We start from the raw sequence: 26054 nt of genomic DNA, 5'->3' as shown, positions 1-26054 counted from the left end.
GACAAATGAATTTTTTGTGCTCCAGGGACAAAATGTTCCTGGCGTCACCAGACGAGTCTGAATGGATTCACATTCAAGAAAGTCTTACCGCAAGGAAATGCAGGGACCATGAGTTTAGTGTTTTTTTTCTCTCCACTGGCTGCTGCTGATGATGAAGTTGATTGTGGAGAGAGAGAAAAGTAAAAGTCTGCCATCTCAGATTGTGGTCGATTAGGGTGCTGTGACAGGCTTATGTCTCATCCACATGTAAGCCTCTCTGGAGGACAAAAACGATCCCTCACTCCTTATTGAATTGTATTTGTCTGCTTTTATTATGTTTTGCAGAGGGTAATGTAGCGTATCAATTGCTGGTTTGGGCTAGAGCCCCGCAGAGATGCCCTTGTTTGTAAGTGGGAAGGATTTTCTCAGAAGTGGAAAATGAAAATGACTGAAATGCAGAGGAAAGTAAAATGATGACTATATTCTTCTAAATTGCTCAGAGCAATTCCTTTGCCTAGTGAAGTTAGCTTATAGAGGCCAGTCTGGTCACAGTAAATGTGCAGCAGGTTGTCTAGACAACAGATTTTTCCCGTCCACCTTGCTCGTTAATTCAAACCAGGGATCCCTGCATGGGTCATCACCGAGCATGCTGTGCTGCGCTGGCTTTTGCTCCACTGGCCTGACCCAATTCTCATTGTTAGATTACTATGGATGGATCAGTTGGAAATAATGCTAAGCATGCAATCTGTTGAGGAATGGGCTTGGCTCCAATTTGTAGTGAATCAGAATGACACTGGAAAAACTACATCAGTTCTGCAAAATAATAACCTTTGCAATAAACAGAGCATTTGTTTTAAAGTAGAATAACCCTGTTGTGTCTCTAGAAGAAACAGTGGGCAGTATTAGTGGTGATGATGTTTCTGTCTGGGTTACACAGGGCAGTGTTGAGGAAAGAATACAGGCAGATACGGTGCAATGGGCTTGAAGTTGCAATACTGTAAAGCAGGTCTATTCAGTTACTGTTTTGGAAGGGCCAGATTTGAAAAAAATGAAGTGTCAAGGGCTGTTTACATTTGGATGTCCTAAGTCTTATCTGTAAAGCTGGGAATTTAAATGTGTACACAAGTAGAAATTTCAGTGCACCTTAATAGTGGATTGTTTTAATAAACACAGTTTAGCATCTTTTTTTCATTCATTCTGACTCCACCTGAACTCTCTCTGTTTAAATAGCTTCACTTAAAACTTTTTAGAATAGTAAGTGTCTCTGTGCTTAACAACAGACATAACCAATTACTGGGCTAAATAGCCTACTAATAAAATGATGATCTTCCAATTAACAAATTCATGGGGCTGCCTCTGACTAAAGATTTCCCCTGTCGACTAGTAGTCATTAATTAAAGTGTGATATTATTCAATTATTTAAATATCTGTTTTGAGGGACCAAAGCTGCTTCTTAAATGCTAACAGCAAACGTGTTAATAATTCTAAATGCATCTGAACAACCAGCAAGGGGACTGAAAATTTTGTTTATTTCAACGCAGTATATCCTCACTCACATCTTGTCATTCAAAACATGGGAATAAATAACTTCCAACTTCACAAAAGCAGACTTATCAACACTATAGTTGATGTATACTTACAAATTAACTCAATACAGACTCGCTCCTCTCCCACCTCACATCTGTTGTCTCCACCTGAACCTGCCGTGTCTTCATCGTCTCTGGAATCAGAGTCCTGCTCGGTGCTCCTGTAAATCATCTTGGTACTGTAATCCCTGTTGTTAAACTGGCCTCTGTTGGTTTCAGAGGCTGCATCCCAGTTTAATAGGACTGCTAACTACAACACAGGTAGCAGCAGTGCACCGGTGACTTCAGTGTTACAAGAGAAAAGGTCAGTGTTGCATTAATCCTGGGCCTGATGGTGAGGCACAGCTCAGCTCCCGCATTAAGGATGAGTGTTTTTTTTTGTTTTTTTTTGTTGTTTTTAATATTCCCCTGCAACTAATTAATAAATAAATGAAAACTAATACTACAAACTATTTGGGTACAGCCTTACTTTTGACAACCTTATAACGGCACTAAATGCAGGTAGGATTATTACCTTGCAGTTCCATGGCCCAGTTTCATTGACTTACTTATGTTGCTCTTTTCTTTCCAAAGATTTTTGCCCCTCGAGAATAAATATAAATCCTATGTGTCTCCAGCAAGAACACTTGTGATATTTTCATTGTGAGACAGGTGACCTATTTTGAAAAGTTTATTGAAAGGCACATAATAATGGTCAAACAGTTGTGCCTGGTGCAGTAGACTGAAGTGATTTAAAACAAACAGGAAAAAAATGTAAGTAGGGCAACTTCTAGTTTTATAGTTAATTGTTGACCTTAAAATCAATTGCAGTCGTCATTTTAGTGCCTCAGATATGTGGTGAGTATGATAAAAGGGAACATGACCCGAGAGGCAGATTCCTCCATTAGAAGTCAGACCAGAATTTGCTTCCCTGGGGGCCGATGTCATGAACCACAAACCAAAGAATTATTTTCATGAATAATGTTGGAATGTGAAGTCGCTGGTTTAGATGGATGCAGTCTGTGTTGAACTTGTTCTATATTCTGCAATTTCCTTTTGCAGTAGGACACTGTTTTTCTTCATTGGCAAGAGTTTAGATATGGCCTGGCGTGCTGTTCACCATAAATTGTAATTTGCCAAGTGAAGAAGAGGAATTTGCCCAGCTGCTTTTCTCAAACAGTTTATTGGATGGATATCATAAATTTTTATTGAATCAAACTGCTTTTGGAATGTGTTTCACAGACACGGTACCCAACTCCACTCTCTGTGACTTTCTGGTCTGGATTTTCTGGTCTGGACTTTAGAGAATTGCTTATGTAACGTACAATAATCCTGCAAAATAACAAAAAAAACTATTCCAAATGTTTAAGAGCAAAATACTTCCATCTGCAGCTTTTGAGTGAGTGATGCTGCCATGTGTTGTAAGATGTGTATCTGTAGAGATGCAAATATGCAAACCTTAGATGTGGAGTAGTTTCATAATCACTTTGCACTGTTGAATGACTCAAAGTCATACATGCCTTTTAAACATGTTTTCAATACCACGGAATGACTCTTTGCTGGGTTTTGTACTCCAAAACTTGATGAATTGACTTTCTGTTACAACTTCTCAAAGAGTGTTTGTTTTTTTTCCTGCTTTCTAGGCACACCCACAAGGAGAGCGCTTTGGCAAAAAGCAGCTCTTCCTTAAAAAACAAAACCAGCATTTGGACCTCTAAGAGGTTCATGTTTTTGTCTGCTATTTTTGCTTTCTTATTTCATCTTGTTGGAAACACTCTTAAGTGTATGTTGGTGTTTCTGTGGTTTGTCTTGATGGTTGTTTCCCTAAACTTATACGCTTACACACCGTCATTTCTTGCCTTTCATTTTATGCTGTAAAGTGGTTTTCAAGCTTGTGTTGGTCTGCAGCAGTTGGGGTTCATAGTTTCATTGACCGGATCGTTTTGATTAGCTTCAAGCACTGTTTGACTAACGATCACACATCTGTTGGCTTTGGGCTGCCTTCTGCGCTTTAACGATGGTCTCCTCACTCAGGGAATGCCCAAGCAGTTTAGCTGACTGCATGAAATATTGTGCTTTCTCTTGCAGCATTTTCTCATTGCAACTTGAAATAAAATCTGGGGTTCTCAACTTTTTTTTCCCACAAATTCCAGAGTCTGAGAAGTGTATGCCTACTATGCAGTGCATGTATGTTCAGTTTGAAGAAAATTCCACATTACTTATAACTAAAAATTGATTTATAATGAAGAATGTTGCTGGGGAAGTTGCCTGGAACCGGTGTGAAGACGGATCTTTCTGAGCCTTTGTCTAAAAATATGTCACATAAACAAGGTTCAACAAAGCATCAACTCTTCATAATCAGTCCAAGATTATGTTTGACAGCTGTTTGTTTATGCTAACGTAATGGCTACAAGCCATGTGCTAACTTAGTAAGTACTAAATTTGGCTAGATAATTCCATAAAGTAAATATTGTCTGGATACACTGACTTTAGAGACAGGCTCTTTCAACAGCTGGAGATGTTGATTTCATGCTGTAGATGCCAGATCTTGAAGTGCTGCCATGTGTTGTGGTTGGTTTTCTAAATCATTAGTTATTTAAGTCAAGTCTTGTTGTCTGTTTTGTTTTATCAGCGGTAAAATAAACACATGTTGAAATGGTGGTTATAGTTGTACTTGGAAAGTTGTACTATCAGTCCATAAATCACAAAGCCACATATGTGGTTTTAAACATATGTGATTTTATTATGTTTTCTTTATATAGTCTTGTGTTTATCGCATTCACACTTCTAATATCTACCATTTTTAATGAGCGATAAAGTAGAATGAAATCTATGATAAGAGCAAAGACTAATTAACCAATTAATAGCTGAGTGGCAGACAGCATCAAACTATTTAATGTTAGAGACAGGAGCATATGTATAAATAACATCACCATATTCTAATACAGAGAGAAAACTTGCTTTTTCTACAGTACGTTTTCTACAGTAAAATGGGAAAAAGGATGTGTTCCTATACAAAAAACCCAATTGCATCCATAGTTTGCAACTTAAGTTGTCTGTATGTGTTTTGAAATTAATTTTGTCATCAGCTCAGATGCCTAAATATTTGTAATGAAGAACTTTCTCAATGTATCATCTCAAAATAAAAATAAAAATCTTAAGATATTAATGGACATGCCAGTGTTATTAATGTAAATGTTGAATACATTCTTACATTACAGTCTTACAATTTCATTTAGCAGACACTTTAATCCAAAGCGACGTACATCTGAGAACAAATACAACACACGCAAGGATGTAGTTAGTAGAGAACAACATGAGTATATGTATGAATAATATTGGACATAAGATGTAACCTTGTAGAATGTCCTGAATCACTAAAAGAAACCTGGAGTCCATGCCAATATCTCCTAGTCTGTATCAGAGTATGAAGTGATAAATAGTGTCAAAAAACTTTGATAGGTTGATAAAGAGAACCGAACAATGCATGATTTGACTACAGTGAACACCGTCATTTAAGACAATGGCAGTAGCAGTGGTCGTGCTATGTTCAGTTCTAAATCCAGATTGATAGGGACTCAAAATTTAATATTTCAATAAGATCAACCCATTTCCATTTCTGTTATGAGGCAAGACATGGCCTTTCCAGACTTCCAGGATGATACCAGTATAAGTATTTAGGTTAAAAATATGAAATAGGCACTTGTGAATAAGAGAGCAGAGATTTGAAGAAAAAACAGGTCTAAGTGAACCTCTCCAATGGCTTTCTTTGTACTGATTGTTCTAAGTGTCTCAGCAACTGTGATAGTGGTGGTACTGCTGTATTTTAGTAGTGTAATTGGTTGCACTTGGGTGATTAAATGCTGCATTTACTTTGCTATGTTTTCATATGCATAATATATAGGATAACTGTTGCCAATACTGCAAAAGGCTGATTATCACATAACAACCACTGCATGTTCACTCAGTTATTAAATTATCCAGAGGTTGAAAACCTCTGGATAATTTGAAAGTCGAAAAACACTCTTCCACCTTGAGTTTCACTTTTTTCACATCTGTGCTTTGACCCTGACATTGCCATAGAGATTTGTCAGAAAAAACAGAGCAGTTGATAGGAAATGTCAGTCCTTGTATTATTTCAGCACCAGCAGGCTGCCTGTGGTTAACAACGGTGTCACAGTAATGTTGTTGCAGAGAGTAAGATGGCAGATGTGGAATTGTTTTGCCTCTATTTTACATCTTGGATTTGCTGCCTCCATTGATTGTTTTCTTTTAGCTCGACATTTGGCAGCTTCTCGTTTGGAGTCTGACTTTGTGGTGAGAGGCATCCTGACCACAATGGAGGAGTTCCTTCCTCTTTGTTGTAGAGTTTAAAACTGACTTGTAGGGAAACTCCACTGGCTACTGTTACAATACTCGCAGCCTGTTGATAAGGTGTTATACAATCAGAGCTTTGTGATTTCTGTGGTCATGCAAATTCTACTGAAGTTCATGTCAGGAAATGTCATAATATTTTAAGTAGATAAAATATGACATATAAAATAGGTTGGTGGAATGCAGTTGGAAAGTTAAACAAAATACTATAAAAGATTGGGCCATCCCTTTCTCTGAAGCAGGCTAACCATAAAATCTGATGAGACTGAATGACCACGTGGCTGCAATATCTATGTCTAAGTTGAACTAAAATGAACTCGGCCTGGATGCGTTGAACATAGATATTGTTCTAAATTTAGACTAGTCTGAGAAGGATTAATATGTCAAGTATATCAACAGATTTAACCAGAGGCTGTAAAATGATTGTTTGCTGAAAGATGGAAAAGGGAGCATTGTTTTTTGGATGAACTTTTAGACTCCATATGCACAGTTGCAACTGGGGTTTACAAGAAGAAGGCAGAAGGTTTCAAACCACCGATTGACTAAGTGATGACTGTGGCACTGTACTATAGACCAGCAATGCTTGAGATGAAGAAAAGAGCAAGTGACGAAAAGATGATTGATTAGTTTATATAAACATATAAAAGTTTTTGGTCCTGATAGAACCCACAAGTCTGTGGAATGTCAGAATTTGTCTAATTTATTGTTCTCAATGGAAAACGTTCTGCATATTTATGTACGTCAGCAAAGGGGAGGCTGGAGAAACTGTGGATGTGGTATTCAAAATTTTTGAATCTCCTCTGCAGGCCTCTGTTTTTCTTTTCTCCCAGCATTTTGACCTGGGCATGACCTTTAAGCCAGTGTCTATCTTTTTACATATTTTTCCTGCCCTGCAGCTGTCGTTAGCGTCTGGAAAGCTTCCTGAATTTGATATTCATGACATCATCAGTTTGCTAATCTCTGATACCCTTTTGCCATGCAAACAACACCACAGCATATTCCTTTGCATATCTTTGGCACAGAACATCCAGAACAATTTCGTTTCCTGATGATGGTCACTCCTGAGACTAAAGGGGTTTTCCTGTACTTCAATGGCGATCTTAAAGCCCCTGATTTAGAATTTACATGTCATGTAAATTTTGTACAGTTCACTTTTAATTTGTTAATTTTAGGCCTGCACGATATGAGGAAAATCGACAATGCGAGATAACATTGTCCAATAGTCCAATGACAATATTACTTGCGATAAATAAACAAATATTGAAGTGAGCATGTTCTGCTGGAAGATTCCACAACTGTTTGGCACACATTAACTCTGTTTGTAACACGCTCTAAACCACATTTTCTTTGTGGTTCTGTGTTTCCTTGGCCATCATGCTAGCTAACTTTGCAGTTGCCACCAAATTAGTCTTGCATAGTCAGAACTACCTCTGCAGCACTCAGCGCTGAAGAAAGGTCTGGTTCTACACATTATTACTCTGCTATAGGGGAAAAAATGCTTAAGCTTTTTTTTTTTTTTCCTCAACAATTATCAAGGGTGACACAAAGCCCAGGATGTAGCAACAGGGCCCCTGAAAACAGTGGCAGAGGGGGCTTGTTTTGACGGAGCATTTGCAAGTGGGGGGGTTAATATGGGTTCAAATAGCCTAAATCTCTGCAAAAGAAAAGGTTGCAGCCTCTAGCTTATTTATGTCCATATCATTAGCGACCAGGAGCTAACTTGTCATTTTCAGCATGTAGGTTGCTAGTTAGGATGTTGTTGCTGTTGGGGACTTTGAAACACCTGAAACAGGCAGCCAATGGCAGGCTTATTATACCCACAGTCCTCATCTGATGAGTCAGACACCAAATTGATACCAGTTAATCCGAGCGTTGCTGATGTCTAGCTGGGTCTTCATCTGATTGTCCAAATGGTGTGAATGCCTGGTCCATGTATCCAGGGCTTCATTTGATAGGTCAAATGTTGGCATGCTGACTGTGAAAACATGACACATGTAAGTAAGATTATTTTCTTCATTCATTGCGTTTCATGCTGTCTGTTGCAGTGTGTTTATCAAGCACGTTCATGTTGTGATGACAATGAAAATACCATTTCTTGGTGAGGGACTGAAATGATGATCAGAAATTCAGCTACTTTATGCACAATAGCTATTGCAATAAAGAATAAAGCAGTATGACAGTGCCTGTGGTGATTTTACTTAATTTGGTTGTAAATTAATTAAGAGCCAGCCACTAATTCAGTGACAAGTGCATGTGGAGAGGGATTTGTGTGGGTGTGGGTGGATTTTTCCTTTAAACTGATGTTAGATTGGAGGAAAGTGAAACCTATTTCAGAACAGTCCACCTGTGTGCGTGGCTGGGCCAAAATCAGGTTATATGGTGACGTCAGTGTTGCGTAAACAGACTCCTGAGTCTACTGGTGGCCTGTCCATACATGGTAAAATAAGCATTTGGCCGATTTAATCAACAGCTACAGCAGCAAGATAAATCAGGAAGATGAATGAGGCTTTTTTTCCAAGAGGAGAAACATCTGCTCTAATCAAGAAAGACTAACAACTTTTCCTCTGTGGTTTTGCACTTGTTGTTCAGACTATGCTGAATCACGCAACCTGGCAATAAATTATTAGGGACATTCAATCTTTCTAAGTGCTGAAGTCAGATATTTGTGTGTGCGTGCTGACTTGCAGTAATAGCTGAAGTCCCAGTTGGATTGCTGAGAGAAGGAATGTTAGATTTGGAATGTGTCATGCAACATTTTTCAAAAAAATTAATGAAATATCGAATTCCATGAAATATCAAAACCTTTATTATGTAATTCACTAATGAAATGCTTTTTGTATAGATGCAGTGATAACTCAGTATTATGTTTATCAGCTGGGCCAAAGTTAAAATAAAAACAGTATTATCACTGCCAATATTTATGCTATCATTATTTGGCTGAATATGGACTCATTTTTGTTGTCACTTTAAATTTAGTCTTGAAATTGCCAGTGCTTGATATGAGCAGGGGGCTTGTGTGTGTGTGTGTGTGGTTGTGCAGTGTTCTCCAAACTTTACTGTGCGACCACTCAGCTGCCACTGTCAGAGAGACTCAGCTCTGCTGCAAAATGTACTTTGTGTTGCTGCATGCAATTGGGCAAGACAATGACAGCAAGTCTCAGGCGGACTAAATTGATGTAGACTCCAATTTATCAAAATCTAAATTAACTTCTTAAAGATTGACAAACATGAGGTCAGCAGCAGAGCTAAAGAGGCTTGGTTTAATGTCTATTTTATATTGCAGTGGTTTCCCAATAAGTATACAGGCCAGGCAGTCTGCCAGGCCAACGGGAACCCCCGCCAGACCAAAAAAGTTTCGATTCCTCTCCTCTCCTCTCCTCTCCTCTCCTCTCCTCTCCTCTCCTCTCCTCTCCTCTCCTCTCCTCTCCTCTCCTCTTTTTACGGACGACAGCACACACACACAGACAGAGGAGAGACAGGTGAAGATAACGTTTCGCAAGCTGATGCCAATTCCTTACTGTACAATAAAAGCTTACCAACAGGAGTAATTTAATAATGTCATCCGTCTAAATCCAATAATGGACCAACATCAACCCCAGGCCAAAATTTCAGCATTTCTGCACCAACCAGAATCTGGCAACAACAGCAAAGACGCTAGAAACTGGTGAGTTGTAATACTATAAGGTTCATGCAGTGAAATAACTCTATTCTCTCTGTGTATTTCACGATAGTGCATTGTGTAGTCCAGAGGTCTGCAACATGTTGCTCCAGAGCTGGATGGATTTCTTTTGCTCCTCTCCCTGTGGCTTTGACAAAAAAAATAATTAATTAAAATGAGTAACCTTTTCTTATCTTAACATTTAAAATTTCACTTAGCTTGTTGTTTTAGGCCTAACATGATTCTTCCAACTATAAAAAAAACAAACAAAAAAACACGGTAGTCTAGCTATCAATGCATATCCAAAAAAAGAAAATTCAGTGTGCTATTATGATGATAGTAATTACTGCAATAGTTGATGTTGCAATGTTCTAAATGTAAAACTTTTTTTCTAACACTAGACCATATCACTAAGAAACCTGACAAAAAGTGTTAAAAACTGCCAGTGCAGTTGGACTATTTCACATGACTGATGTTTCCCGGCGTTGTGTTTTATAAGCTGTTTCATGGCCTAGAAGTTGCCTCTAACCTCAATAAGAATTTGTGCATTTCGTAGTATCAGTTTATGAGTGGTCCTCATAAATTTTGTTTTCTTATTTTGGTAATAATAAAACATTGATGAATCCCACAACAGCTCAAAATAATTTTTGCATGTGCACAAATTAAGATTAAGTCCATGCACAGAAAAGTTTAATAAAAGAGGCCCAATGTTTGCACTGGACTGTGCAAATCCCTAATGATACCTATTAAAGTCTGCAGTTATTGTTCCTAATAAATATGTCCCTAAAGCCATTTCAGAAAAAAACTTGAGTGTGTAGATGTACATCGTATTTCATCAGAAAGCTGAAGAAGCTTGCCACATTGTTTTTAGGTCATATTGTTCAGCTGTACCACACACAGGTTTTGTTGTATTGAGCTGGAAATGAGCCATGCTCTTAAACATGCACACGCGTGCCGTAGGCTTGGACAGGTTGTGTTCTTGTTTTTTAAATAGCTTCTGCCAAAAAATAAATAAATAAACTTGATTTTGGACTTCACCCCCCTCGCGTTTTGCTAGCGGATGTTCAAATTAGCATGTTCCCTTTCAGGCCTGGGTTCTATTATCCTCGCTGATGGGGTTCTTTATAGTTGTCAGGGGGGTCGTATTTGAAAGCACGGCTTGTTTTAATACAAGAGCGCAGCCTCATGGAATGTGTGGAATTCTGTCATTTATTTTCATCTGTGGTTGAAAATTTGAACTTGGAGCTCTCAAAGCATGTGATTTCAATTAGAGGAGCTGTAAAGACCTCAAGACACGTAACGGTCGGACAGACTGGTGTTCTAGCACCAGTCTCCGTGCGATGTCTGGACATGCTCTACTCGTCTCTACAGGTGAACAAAGGCAAAAGTATAACCATCATCTCACTCCCTTCTTTTCAAACAAACACACAACCAAGACTTATCCTCACCCAGGCCAAAGAGCCTCATGATGATTAATTAGGTCTAGGTTTCAAGGAGTTGTTGACAGCAGGCTTGAGGCACTCGGTGCAGGAGGGCTGCAGGCGGCCGCTGAGGACCTCATGTCATCGTGATGATGTGTAGCAGTTCATTCGCCTGTTTGCTAAAGCAATTCCTCTCTGTGCATGGTATCTGACCTCTGGCAAAACTGTGACATATGGGCTTCATAAGCAGTCTGCTAAATAGTTTGCTGAGTCATGGCATTTGCCTGCATTGAGCTAGACCTGCTGAAATGCACTGGATGGCAAAATGCACCAAATGGCAAAATGGATCTAACACAACCACTTTTTCAACAACAGTAATAGTAACTTGACCATGATGACTGTGTACTGGCAAAGACACTCATACAGGACACATACATACCTGGCTATCCTCTCATACTGTACGAGTGCCACTAGGCCAGCAACAACACAAATAACACACATAAACTCTCTGGAAGTAGACCCGCAACAGTTAGTCAAATGATCAATTAGTCAATAAAAAGAAAATTAGGCGGCAACTATTTTGTCAATCAGTAAATAAGTTAAGTCATTTTTCAAGCAAAAATGTCAAACATTTGCTGGATCCACCTCCTTCACTGTGAGGATTTCCTGCTTCCCTTTGTCATTTATCATAGTAAATGAAGAGTCTTTGGGTTTTGGACTGTTGCTTGGACTAAAAGAAACAAATTGAAGACATCACTTTTGGCTTTGAAATTGTGATGCAGATTTTTGACAAGTGTTTTGACATTTTATAGACTAAATGATTTGTCAGTTAATCATGGAAAAAAAAACATCAGACTAATCAATAATGAAGAAAATCATTAGTTGCAGCCCAATCTTAAAGCGTCATGATGTGCTTCTTATGTCTGGTGGCTTCTGCTGTCTCTGACTTGACAGTGGAAACAGTTGCTGCTCACGGTTTGTTTGCTCTGACTACCAGAATGCATATTGCTATTCATGCTACACTTTGCGGTTCCCTGTGACCTCACATTCCTCAATATAGAATCATTTCATGTCCAGTGGCGTCCCTGTATCCCTTTTTTTGTTGAGGAAATTTATATAGTTTGGAGCCAAGGTTGTTGGTCATATATTATTTTTAAAAGGCATGTGCTGCATATTGGTATGTTGGTTTTGATTTCTCTGACCAATGTAGTAATTTGGACATGGTTTTGGTCAGGCTAGCCAGTGCTTACATCAGAGCTTGTTTCTCTCTAGGTTTTCCCAAAATGTTGTTTAGCTAGTTGGGTTTTTTCCGTCATGGTACAATCCGTGTAATTTCCAAATATTTCTAACACTATCTGCAGCATACGTGTCTCTTCAGCAAACACAGTAGTTCATCAAAATGCCTAGAATCAGGAATTAGGGCTTTTGTTGTTTGCTTCAACCAAATCCCCGTATATGCCTATTCCTTTGTATTAGTTAAATGAATTCCAAGAAATGGGCCACATGTATTCAATTTCTGTCTCTTATTCTCTTGATGGGAGACCATTTTCCCTTGGCTGAAAAATAGAAAGTGTGTTCCTAACTGTCAAAGAGTGACTAAGAGTTTAAAATAACGTTGAGATGAAGTCATGGGGTCAGACAATGCGGTGTGACAAAGTGCTTATTGTGAAACAGCCTTTAACATGCTGTTTTTGGCATGTTTAAATGAGGGAGTTTTTTCTTAAATTAGATAAAATTTCCATTTATTAACCTTTCAGATTGCTAAATAAGAGTGTTGCAGTCATACATCAAGTCCTAAATACATTTTGTGTTGTGTTTGTACTCATGTTGACATGAGTTATTACATCCAATTTACATTTCAGAGTCTTGCAAGACCCAGCCATATGTGGCCCCTTGAGAAATCTGTGTTATTTCAAGCTTTCAATGGAAATCTGCGTTCACCACACCTGCTATAGATCCAGCTGTCTCTCACAGCACTAACTACAGTACATACTGTAAGTGTGTACGCCTCTGTGTGGTGTCATGTGATGTCATGTCATGTGATGGTGTCATGTATCTGTGACCAATACTTAAGACTTCAATATTAAGGCAGTTTTAAAACACTAACAGCTCTGTTTTGGAATCCTTTATGTATTTTTGAAAACTTAGCTCTACTCAAAATATAGTCGCAATGAGAAATTTCAGTGTGTTCGCCACAGAAAAATTTCAATGTAGATTTGAGTGGAGACAACATTCATGTTGCCATCAGTGAACAGCAAAGGATATTTTATGCACATTTTGAAGTATCTCATTAGAAGAGGTTGGTGAAACTGCAAAATCTGAAAAAAAAAAATCTCAATTTTATTTTTTCTTTCTGAAAAAGAGTTAATGCACTTAATGGGAGATGGAAAGAGCTTTTCCGAATAAGTTCTTACATACATTATGCATTTAACTCATGTGATTAACTGTTTCAGCAAAAGAACCTCTGCTTCTACTCTGTTTTCAGCCAATACTGCCAACTTGTGATGAAACTTTGCTTTGCTAAGCCTAGTTTATCCACTCCAAACCCATGATGGAAACTCACCCAATTTGCTTTTTCATTCTTTCTCTTTTTTTGTGACATTTTAAAAATTCAATTCATATTTGCTTGACACTTAGGTGGAAACATGGCAAATGCGGACAGAAATGTATAAATATGTAGGTTTCATGAGCTTTTAGGTGACATTAATGCATTCTATTACATCGGGTTTAGCGAATTGCCTTGAGACAATGAGCAGAACAGGTTTTCATTTTCATTTGGTCTCATCAAAAGAAGTTAGATACAGACATTGCAGTAATCAAAGTCATGCCAAGATACAGTAGTTGTAGGTGCGGCATTGTGTCAAAGTTAGTCACTTTTATTTCAGATCACAGCTGGATTTTGTGATTGAACCATAAAGAACACAGATGTTCCCCCTTGCGCCTCTTGGTTTTGCTTGCCAGAGGTTATCACAAAAAAATGATTGGCCTTGTCATATGTGAACTTCTTTGTGTTAGTGGTGTTAAGTTCCATATTTCACACTTTTGGCCACATTATTCCAGTAACATCTTGAGTTAATCAGTCCCACCAGGGTCTTACTAGATTTTTTTTTTTTGGCGGGCAGGGGGTTATTAAGACCAAAAGTGACAGAATTTAAAGTGACTTCATAAAATTACTGTTCATCAACTGCAGTTCACAGTCAAGTTAAAAATGAACATAAAAAATATTTAATTAATGTGTGCATACCTGCACTGATGTAAGAACATTCACGTGCTCTTTGCCTTTCAAGTGACTTGACCTGTTTTATCTCAACTCATTTTAATTGTACCTAACTTTAAAGTGATAAAACAAAGGCACCAGTTTTTCCAAACCTGGAGCATTTCACGCTCAGGTTGCGGGGAAAAACAAATTGGCAGAGACAGCCTAGAGGGGGTGATAGCTGCTCATCTCCACTCAAACCCTGGGCCATTTTGTTTGCAGCCATTAGAAAAATTGGCGAGCATTGTTCATATTTTCACCATTTTCTGCTGAAAATATGTGGGATATATAGACAGAAATGCAAGCAAATAAATAAAGCATTGGTATGTTGAATTTGCTTTAAAGGAGCAATATGTAGTAAATGCACATACCAATATGAGTACTGCAGTCCAAATAGCACGTTGGAGCCATAAATAGGTTGAAATCCTATTTAATATAAGATCTATGTTTGAAGCAATTGTTTCTCCCCGTCCCCTCCACCCCAAACTCAGGGAAGCTCAGTTTGGCTGCAGGAGCATAAATTGAAAATAACAAGAAAGGAGGAGTCCTATACTGTAACTTGATCAGCTGTTTATAACTGTCAATTGTCTTTCAATGTAAAGTTAAGCCAGTTATCCTGAAAAAAGAAAAACCCCACTGCTCTGAAAATACACTCTCTGGTCTCATTGCCCGCCAGACTCCACTAACATATTGCTCAATTTAACCGTTTTAAACATCTGTGCCTTCTACTGCTATTAGTAAAGATTTCTTATGACTCATAAACAGACACTTACTCACTTGGTGGACATTCTGTATCAATTTCAACCCTTATTAACATGACACAGGCAAACAAAAATGGTTATTCTGGCCCCAATAAGTATTTCAACTTAACATATCTCATCTCTAATGATATGTTGTGGTGAGTTTATAATTTTTTTTTAAGTAAATATATTATAGAGATTCCTGAAAACAGCACACATTCCTGTAACTGACTTTATTTTGCTCTGTCAACACATTTGGATCTCTTTTTTTCAATTTTAGCTATTTTGCAATTCCTCTTTACAACTAAAAGCTCATAAAAAGTTTTCCCAGAACTTTCTTACTTCCTGTTAGCTTTGTTCAAATTAGACTCACGCAAAGTGAAGTTACTTCACTTTTAAATTACTTTACTACAATCTCAGAGGTATATAGAAGGGAGGAGTAATTAGGAGAGCTGTAGGACAGTGTGAAACCACAGGCTGTTTCTAGATGCTCCTTGCTTACTTGCGTGTAAGAAAACAGCAAAACAAAGGGATGAGATGCACTGTTTTCCTATTGCTGAGGATCTACATTTGGTCTGCATAGAGTTCATTCTATATTTTCAGTTTTATTAATACTTATTTTCTTCTGGTGATTACCGGTTGTGCTGTAGTCATAATTTGCACACTTTAAGATTGGTGATATTTTGCTTATTATAAAACATACACGGCTCTGCATGCTATAATGTTTTCCTCTGCACTGACTGACAGACCTTCATGTTTTTTATTTGCAGGATCAGGGGAGGGATGTGGAAAGATCATTCAGCGATTCCCCAAGAAGGACTGGGAGGGAACGGCCTTTCCTCAGGGGGTGGAGATGGTGAGTAATAACAGCCTTGTTTCAGTTCAAACTGAACAAAACCACTGTGGTATTTCAAGTACACTATCCTAAGTGAAGCACAGGAATGTGAAGATGCACCTCGGAAGAAAAAGATCCCTGCTGAGAACACGCCTATCATTTAAACTTTAACCTGAATTTTTCCTTTGAGGCATCATTAAAAGTTTGTATTATCTTAAAATGCTTTGAATGAAAATATGGTTGGGACGTGGTGGATATGTTTTAAGATTAATGTTTTAGGATTCAAACTAACTCAGAGCTCCGATCCCTGTCTTTTCAGCTTTACATCAAATTCAAATAAAGTTACCTTCTGTTTAGAAAAGTTAATGCTCAAGCGGTAATTGAATAATCACTGGGAGGAATTTCATCAGTCAAAAATATTGAACTGTGCTTAAATTTGATGTGACAGTTTGACAAACCGCATGGGAGGGAAGAGTGTTAAAAAACACCTTTCAGTGACCCTTTGTCTTTTTGCCTCTACATACGCATATACTACACTGCAAATATTTCATTTAGAAAATGTCCCTAAAATTGTAAAATTGTAAACTTTTGCCTCAATCTGCTCTTGTTTTGCATGATTGATGACCTGTGAGGAATCTGTTATGAAACTCTGAATATAATTGACAGACTGGTGTATGAATGGTTGTATCATTATTGTGACTGAGGCCTCTGTGTCTGCAGTGTGAACCAATATCACAACATCATAGTTCATAACACGGGAGCAGAAAACAACCCTGGATAAGTTAATGTGTGATGTGCGCAGGTTGTACAATTTTTCTAGTTAGTGGGTGTCCTTGCCCTTACAATCCTTACCCATTACAAGCTTCCAGATATACTCGTTAAGAATGTTTTTTGTTTTGTTTTCCTGCAATAGAAGAAATATTTTCCATAAAAATGAAAGCATTTCAGTGTCACAGAATGACTGTATTCATTTTCATTTTGATTAATGATTATCCCCCAAGGAATTTTCATGTTTTAAAAACACATCTGCCCTTTGGAGCTTGTGCAGCAGATATTGGCATTTCCTGTTTCAGATAAATTCATAATGATTGTTTACTCAAATGTTTGTTTTAAAACCCTTTCCACACTCACTAATTGGGAAACCCCTTTCCTCAATCATTTTTTACACCACGTCCAGCCTGCTATCTGGTTCCCATTGCCATCTGTCCTTTTCAGGAATATGAATAGTTGCTTCTCTTAGTTTGTTCCCTCCCTCTATGCAGGGTGACCCAAAGGGGTCTGTGACAGGGGGTCTGTTATCCTTACATGGATAATGCAATGGATGGACAAATGTTTGCTTATCAGGACTGGGAAAAACTGCCAATCTCTGGGGCAACATTAGCAGTTAACAGTATCATGTTGCACAGCACATTGGTGCCTGTGTTATATCTGTTTTTGTTCATTTATATTGGCTACTGCAGATAAGCTTTTAATGACTAAGCAGGATGATTTTGGCACTTGACAAGGAGAGAAAACAGCAAAATGACTCTGGGTCCCAACACAGTAGTTCATCATCTAAGTACAGTACAGCACTTTCTGTCCTCTTCAATACAGTACAATGAATTCCATGTACAAATCCAGATTTTTTGGATTATATTTCTTTTCTATTGAAATCTCAACTTGGGTTTTAGTCATCATCAACAGCTTTTAGTTGGTCTGATTGTTACAGATCGGATGCACCTAAGATTGTAGTCAAAGGCTCATTCAGTTTCTTAACTAGCAACCAATTAACAGTGCCATCATAAATTCTCCACTTGCAGAATGTAGTGTTGCGTATATCTGCTTTACTGACCACTGGCCAATTAGCTTCCGGTGTCACAATACTTACCTTTTTACAGTTTAGTTTTGTACATATTGTTAATATTTTACTGTTCACTTTTTTACGTAGCATGTATTTGTGTTTAGTTAGTATTTTGATCACATAGGTGTTTTAAAATAGCGAGGTTAGCCAGTTCGCTAGCCTAGCTGGCTGCTAACATAAAGAAAACAACAGTGAAGTAGGAGGAGTGCGTTTGGCTCCACATAAGCCCTTTTTACACAGAAATCCTGCAATATCACTGCAACGAGGGCTCGCCTTTAAGCCAGCTTTGTGTTCTTACACTGACCAAGCAATGCCACCCCAGTGTGTCCTTACAGCGAGCAAAAGAGGTGTGACAGAACAAAGCAGCACACCTGTCACCAGGTGATTCTGCTTGTTTATAATCACACACACATAGCTGATAACCTCATGGATTTATGTTTTTATGTGTTCCTCGATAAATGGGTCATCGTTTCCTCTACTACTGATAAGTTAAAAAAATCATTGCCTTGTATGATGGTCTTTGGGAGGATTTCTTCCCTTTTGTATGTGTGCATCTGCTTAGTGCACACATTGCTATGTGAGTGTTACCAAAAGTGTCTGCTCGTCTTCCTCCCTCTCCCAGCTTAAAACATCTGACTAATGTGTGGAATAAGTTCGGAATGTAACACAATCAGCAGCAAACATGTATGCTTAGCTTACTTTCACTATGTGGTGTATGTCAGTCACTTTCGTTTTGGGCAGCTCCTTCAAGCACTGAGTGGAAAAAACAGAACCATAGCAACCTGACGGTTATCTAATATATCAAAATGGTCAAAGATACTAGCTAATACACACTATATACAAAGCAACAGTAAACTATTAACAATATCTACAAATTAAACTGTAAAAAGTTACATTTTTTAACTATCTAATTGATGAAAAAGCACTCCATTGACTGTAGACGTATACTACAGATTTGACATTGAAAACTAAGTGATAGATGGTCCATACAGCAGATATACGTCACACTACATTGTGCAAGAGGAGAACAGGCACAGGAGCAAAATATCAGGACCAATATAAAAATGATGCCTGATAATTGTGTCCATTACTGATATGTGAATGACTTGTACTTTGTATTTGTCCTTTTTTGTTATTTTTGGACATTTCATTTTGAATATCACAATTACTTGACAATTTTGGATAGATAAGGAAGCAAATTTGCTCATTTTTGTTCAGCATTTTTACAGGAAAGATTCATAGAATTCATTGGTGTAAGAAATTGAAAATGCTGTGCCAAAATGTTGCATTATTGCAGTTGAATGTATGTTTTGTGTTTCGAGGACACAAGGGGTCAGAGATCTCAGCTAGAGGTATGTCATTTAGGAGCCAAGTGATACACAGTAGAGCAGCAGGTGTAGAGGCCAACAAGTTGCATAATGTGGGTCAGATATGCAAGCCAAGATAAATGGAGACAGCTAATATAAACATCAGGCATTTCTTAACATCTTGAGGTAATGTTCTTTTTCGCTATGACAGTGTCCTTTGTATTAAAGGCAAATATTATCTGGTTGTATTTGCAGAAGTTAAATTTTGGGTTGGAAAGAAATTATTTTGGATGAATAGTGAATTGTTTTGTTCGCCTTTCATGACTGATCTTTTGCTCTGTACAGACATGGTCAAAGAGACACTATTTTACCATGATTCTCGTTTATGCAATGGTATTTAAAAGGCCACTGAAGATAAGTGGGGCTGTTATTTCCAGCACAAATAGACATATTGTGAGTGGGTGGTTTGAATGCAGGCGTCTTCCTGTACTGAGTCTGTTGGTGGCCATCAAGAGTGTCTTGTTGTGAGTTATTGCTTAGAGACAAACAGTTATGTGTCATACAGCAAAGAATAGGGCTTCTCAAAGTCAAAACCCCCCCCAGAAAATTAAAATAATCAAAGTATGTCCTGTCCTGACAAGGTGTCAAGTAGAGTTTTGGAGGTTGAATTTTTGCTGCTATGAGGCTGAAACTCTAACGCTGGTCTTTAACCTCTCAGTGACTCTGAGGGATGAACCGGAATCTGTCTGTTCTCTCAGCATCATCCCTCAAGTATCCTGTCATGGTTTCATAGAGTTTAAATATAGAAACGCCGCCGCAAGTTTAGCTAAATCTATTAGCTTAGTGTTTCCAGATGTCACTGCGAGGACCTGCGTACCATTTTTTTGTGTGCCTGTGTGGGTGTGTGTGAATTTTTTGTATTCCATCTCGCTGAAGTGATCCCCCAATGCTTCTTCATTATGTGTCAGCCTGGACTGAAATTGAGACATACTGCAATCCCCAGTGTGCAAAGAAAGCATAAGGCATGATGTTTCTCATTGAAGGCAGTACGCCGGAGCCGAAACAAGAGGATGCATTCAATGCTAGACCTTTTTTTAAGTCCTTTTTTGGCACATACCCCGCATATTTGCTGAAACTAAGACAGATTATGTTCTTCTCAGGTACAAGTATATGTACAAGCATTTATAGAATATTGGATAACATAGTAAAAAAGAGTCATATGTTGACGTCCTCAGCATTCTCTGTGAAAAAGCACCCAGAGGAGTAAGCAGGGACAGGAAGGAGGGGGTTGTTTCCTTGTGTGTGACAAACTTTGGTCAACAGCCAAATGACTGAAATTCCAACTTTGAAGCTTTAATGAAGATACACCATAGTGTTTAACAGACCCACTAAGCAATTTGCATTTTGGCTCCGTTTTGGGCTGGTATGTAAACCATTATTATTTGCAGATTTTCTTGACTCCATGAAAAAGAAAATGACTCATTTACAAACACTAAGGAACACATCTGTAGAAAAGCAATGGATGAAGCTGAGCACGAAAAGCATTTTGTGGTCACAACAGGCCCCCAGCAAACTAAATAACCACAGATGAGGAATGCACTAAGAAAAAGCGTTTACAACTTGTGCTAGGAAAAATGTGTTTCTAATCTTTTCAGGCAAGTGATGATGATAGGAGCCAGCTCAAATCCTCATCTGTTATAGATGAGCCAGGTCTGTGGATGGAGGTCAGTCTGTTGCTTACCTAGTACATTTCCATCACCTCGCCCTTCAGTTTCAAATCCTTGTGGTGTACTGTAAACGGAGAGAGGTTCTTGAGGTTGTAGTAGGGTCATGTAGGATGTTTTTAATGAGTAACCACCAAATTTTAGAAAAAAACACCACAAAATGAATTAGTCATTATCAACTAAACATGAGTAATAGTTTCCTTTGTAAGGCTGAAGAGTTTTTGGTATGAACATGTGTCTGAACAGTGGTTCGGTAGTTATTCTAGCAATGTTTCCATGATTCTGGTTCATATTGTTCTCATTTCTCTGAAGGATGGCTATGATGAGCAGGATGTGGATCTCATGGGAGACAAAAGTGGTTGCACTGTGTTTTGCTAAAATGAATGACACAATACACCAACAATAAGGTTAACTTGGGCTTGAATCTAATAATTGCATCAATTGTAAATTGTTTCTGCCTGTATTTAGTCATGAATCTGGTTTTATTAAACTCAAAAGGGATATGATGGTACAGCGCAAGTTAGAATAGCTAGCATGGCACTGAAACTGGAATGAGCTCACCAATGTCAAGTGAACCTAGTCGAGCTCGTCATGCTCAGTTTAATCAAGAAAAACATTATCTTTTTTTAAAGTCATTCAGTAACTACATTTTGTTTTTTAGATTAACTGCCGGATAATTTGGAACAAATAAATATAATGTGCCACACAAATGCCAAAAGAAAAGGCCTGGAATTTCTTTGGTGGTCACTGTTTAATTGCTGAGTTTGCTTGTTTAATTACAAGCACAGTATAACTATAAAGAAAGGAATTTCTTGGTCATTATAGCCACATTACTGACGATTGTTTATGAAAAATCGTGGTAATATTTTGTGAAAGCACCAATAGTCAACTGTACAATATCAATATTGAGGTATTTAGTCAAAAGTATTGTGACATTTGTTTTTGTCTGTGTAGCCCAGTGATAATACAACAAGCTTATTTTACTGCCTTATTTGCTTTGACCCTTTGGAGTACACAACATGTTGTCAGTTCTGACCTACATGATCAATAATTATCAATATTGACTGATATTAAACTTCACTATTGTGTGTTTTTCAGCTATATTGCCCTGGCCTTGTCCAAATCTATTTTTTCATCACCAGATTAGGTACAGAACATCTCTGTACCAGGCTGTAAAAAGTCTCTCTACACTATTTTGAAACTTTATTTTGAAATCACTGCAGTTGTTTCAGCTTTCTGTTTTCCCACTTATTCTCTGCTGTTTCTGTGGTTGTTAGCGTGCAGAAGTCACTGATGATGTGCTGTCAAATTCATGTAACACAATAACTAGACTCTCTCTCTCTGTATTTTATGATGTACTGTCACGTCAGTGTTCAGTGTGTTAATTGTACTGTCGTAATGTCGGTAAAGACTTGTTTCCTTGCTAAGTGTTAAGCTAACTGGTTAGCCCACCTGGCTAGCTTTGTGAGTTGTGTTATTCATTTATCCCTCCTGTGTTCTTGTTTCTTTCAGATGTTTTCTGCATCTAGCAAGCACCATTTATTAATGTTTAATGGGGCGTATTTATTGCAGGTATAAAGTCTACATTGTAAGACAACCAGATGGACCTTAAGCTTTTTAAATCTATCTAATCCAACCATTGGTGAGTGTTTGGAGTAACAAGCACCTTGGCCAAACTGGGGTTACAGTTCTTGCCAGCAAACTGAGTTGTAAAGTTTTCACACTAACTTCACCTAAATCAAACCTTCATGCTTTGTATTTTAACACAGCAATATGCCTCCAATTTATAGCAGGAAACTTTAATGCTGTTTGTTACATGTAATAAGAGAGGTACATAAAACAAATTGGGTTAGTATTTTAAAACAGATTGACCTAATCCTGTTCAAACTGTCTTTATCCCCTCAGAAAGTTTGTAAATGGCCCATTAAATGCACAGATGTTAGTACATGGTGGTTGCTGTAATTTGAAATGAAATATGTTTAAAATTTTCATCCCAGAACATTGAATCAATATCAGATAACATTTATATTTAGCTAAAATCATTAATTATCTAATTACTGATCTTTGGAAAAAGTTAATTTTTATGCTACGTCAAAGTAATATGCATCTTAAGTCTTTGCCTTGAAATAATTATAGCTTCTTTTTGCCTTGTGTCTGTCAGATCTGTCTCTTATTAAATACGTTAGATGTTAAAGTTTTCTGGATTCATGTGCACACACGGCACATGTGGTGTTGGATCTATTGTCTACATTTCGAGTCTGCACATAATGTATGTTAGTTGGAAAAATCATCATTTCTAGAACGAAGCATAGCCCCTTAAAATAGTCTTGTAATGTACGAGCAGTCTCATACTCATAACTTGACCACACAATATTAGCTGATTGTGAAAAATGATCAGAAGGCTGTCAGATCTTTCAAACAGCATGTAGTCCTTAAGCTGAAATGGAAAGCTCCATGTAACAGAACATGACAACATGCACTGAATGGCAATGGATAGCTGTTTATGTTTATGCTTGGCTTGGCCTTCAGTCTGTATGTATACCGTACGTGTGTGCGTGTCGGGTGAAGAGGGATGTCTTGACGACTGTGCCCGAGAGGTCAAACACATTCCAAAGCACTACAAAGTTCAGTGTTGAACATGAGGGTCAGTCCATTACATGTAGCCTGCAGACAGTGATCTGTCCGCAGACTCACCCCCGCTGTCTCCACGATAGTCATGTTTCCCAGCAGGAAAACAGAATGTCTCCTCTGATAACATAACTTCAAATCAGTCTTTTCATTTTGGAACACTTGATTTGAGTTGCTGCAACACAATCAGCCTTGATCAAAGACAAGCTAAAGTACTAAGAACGGTGTACAGTAACAGGACCTCTGTCCGTACAGTGGCTGTTTTAAACCCACCAACTAATATGAGTTGAGTTTACAGCTGTCCATTTTATGCTGATGGTCAAAGTGAAGGTTTAGCGTTTTCAACTCGCTTTTTTTTAGGATCCCTGTTATTACCTTTTCTTTGGCTATACCCTAATAAAGTAGGCTACATATAGTCAACAGTGTTTGCCTTTACACTTCATACTGCACACAATCAAGTTACAAAAAGAATATAGCAGAAAAGAATAAAATGACATCAAAACGACACATGTACGAAACAGTTACATATATTTAAATCAGCTAACAGGTAAAGAAAAGCAGTCTGATCATCTTAACATATAAATTGGAAAACAAATCAAAGGAAACAGTTATTTGCTTATTTTTAAAAAAAAAAAAACATCTTTAGCTGCTTCATAAACCCTTTTGTTGGTGATTCTTGCTGCATTTGTTCTGTAGTTATATATAACTTTAAATGTCCTTGGGGTTTCATCTGTGGGTCAAATAAAACAAGCAGTTTGAAAACATCCTGGGCTCTGGGAACTTTTGATGGGCATTTTATATTTTATGGCATGTCATAAACTAAATGACTAATTGATTAATAGTTTAATAGTTGCAGTTTAATTGTGTTAAAGGCTTTTCAAGGCCATATTTTTTAAATTGATGTTCACAGTTGTTAGCATTTAGCATTTTTTTTGTTTGTTTGTTTTTTCTGTTTGACTTCCAAACACTTAATTAATAAATTAATGTGTTGATGTGGGTCTGACATTTTTTTGAAAAAAATCCTTGCTCAGCAGTTTGAGATTGACCTTTCTCAACACTGTAGTTGAAACATCATCAAAGGATTTGTTGATTCAAAAACTGTCTAGTTGTCGCACGTTCTCCCTCCTTGACGTATTTCTTAGTTTGTTTTTAAAGTTTGAAGGTGACCTGTCCTCACCTTTTAAAGGCTTGTAGCATTTAGCCCTAGGTGCTTCACAGTGAAAACACTGTGAGTCTCAGCCTGGTGTTCAGACTGCGCTTTTTCTAGTTTCACTTGTTGCAGCTGTGGGCGAGATGCTGCAGCACCGAACAATAGTTATCCTGTCCTGGTTCAGTCCAGCACACAGTATGCGGTGTGGGTTTCTGTTCCACTCAGTCAGCTAGGCAAGCAGTGCTGTTTCTCTGGCTGCATACCATGTCGGTCATTTGCCTTGTTGCCCCACTGCTTACTCAGATGTATACTGTTCCTTAAGTTGCAGCTCCATTTATGGCCACTTGATTCTTCAGTCTCTTCAGACATTTTTGAGATAGACAAGAGAGTCAGTCTGCCACACTAAGATGTGGTGGTTCCTGCTTTATATCCTTCCGAAAGCTCCTCCGAGATTTGTATGCTCTTTGCTGAAATTTGAATTGTCTGATCTAAATAACTGCCAAGATGGTGGTCAGTGGTAAACCCAAATCCAGTCTTCAAAACAATCCTCCAAAATGAGGCTGACAACGCAGACACCATGCTTCTCCACAATCTATAATTTTTAAGTGGACGAGTACATCCTCTTAATCATGATGTGAATATCTCCTTCTGGTGACTCTAGTTATACACAGTGAAATATTGTTTGGGCTTTTTGAATGTACGTCCACATGTTTTCAGCACAATGGGAGGAGGAAGGTGGCAGATGTCACTGTTTGCATGTATTGATAGTACAAAGCAAAGAAAAGCAAAGGTTTAAATAACTTTCATGGATTTTGTAATCCTTCTTCTTCTGTACCTCATGAATATGTTTGCAGTGAGTTAGCTGTGGACTACACCTCAATTATAAGGAGATTTTTTTTTCTTATAATTTCAAAGCAGATTCATCCTATTAGTCCTCTATTGACACTGAAGAAACACCTTTTAGTGGAAAGAATGAGTCAAGATGATGCAGTAATATTTGTACAATGTCTGTGCGTTCTGGTTTGAACAAGTTGGTCTGTGAGAAGAAGGGGTGCAACTTTTGACTTATAATGTGTCAACCAGGTTCAAAAGTTTAATCAAGAGTTGAAAATGAATTAGATGCGTTCCAGTACTTGGGGAGGGGAACCAATAAATTAGCCAGGTTTTCTGTCTGCATATGTTTTATTGCTTTTTCATTTGTGTGTTCACTTATTTGTGAATTGTTCACACTGCTGAACGGCAATTGTCCGTCAGTCCTCTATCCAAACACCATATGCAGCAGTCAGTTAGAAGTTAATCACATGTACTCTTCCAGTCGGCTAATCCAAGGATACTTGATAACAGGGGATTATTTAGTGTGAGGTTATTGTACACTGTGTACTGTTATTGCAGATTGTTTAGTTTGTAGTAGGCATTGTTTGCCACAGTACATACAGTAAATGCAAAAAATATAATGCACTGTCTACATAATGCCAGTGACACCCCACTTGTTTTCCTCTGACAAAAATGTGTAGACATGAAATTTCAAAAATTTCCTCTTGGGGCCTAACTTCCTCTGATGAAGGAATTTGACCTGA

General features: G+C 38.0%; 1 protein-coding gene across 2 annotated transcripts in view; it reads left to right on the top strand.

The window, feature by feature from the left end:
• sbf2 (SET binding factor 2) overlaps positions 1–26054 on the top strand; it is a 142020-nt gene that overhangs the window by 15612 nt on the left and 100354 nt on the right. Inside the window, exons 2-3 of one of the 2 annotated variants that reach the window (XM_084716965.1) lie at positions 10365–10386; positions 15741–15849. In XM_084716965.1, coding sequence (XP_084573091.1) covers positions 10365–10386; positions 15741–15849 — 131 coding nt within the window. The remainder of the gene's footprint in view (positions 1–10364; positions 10387–15740; positions 15850–26054) is intronic. The other variant, XM_084716974.1, reaches the window with a different exon arrangement.

This window comes from Lutjanus erythropterus, chromosome 1, assembly GCF_056507025.1.
Source record: "Lutjanus erythropterus isolate fLutEry1 chromosome 1, fLutEry1.hap2, whole genome shotgun sequence".
In the NCBI taxonomy this organism is placed as follows: domain Eukaryota; kingdom Metazoa; phylum Chordata; class Actinopteri; order Lutjaniformes; family Lutjanidae; genus Lutjanus; species Lutjanus erythropterus.
The sequence above is the reverse complement of the archived record's forward strand: the minus strand, read 5'-3'. Positions and strand labels throughout refer to the sequence as shown.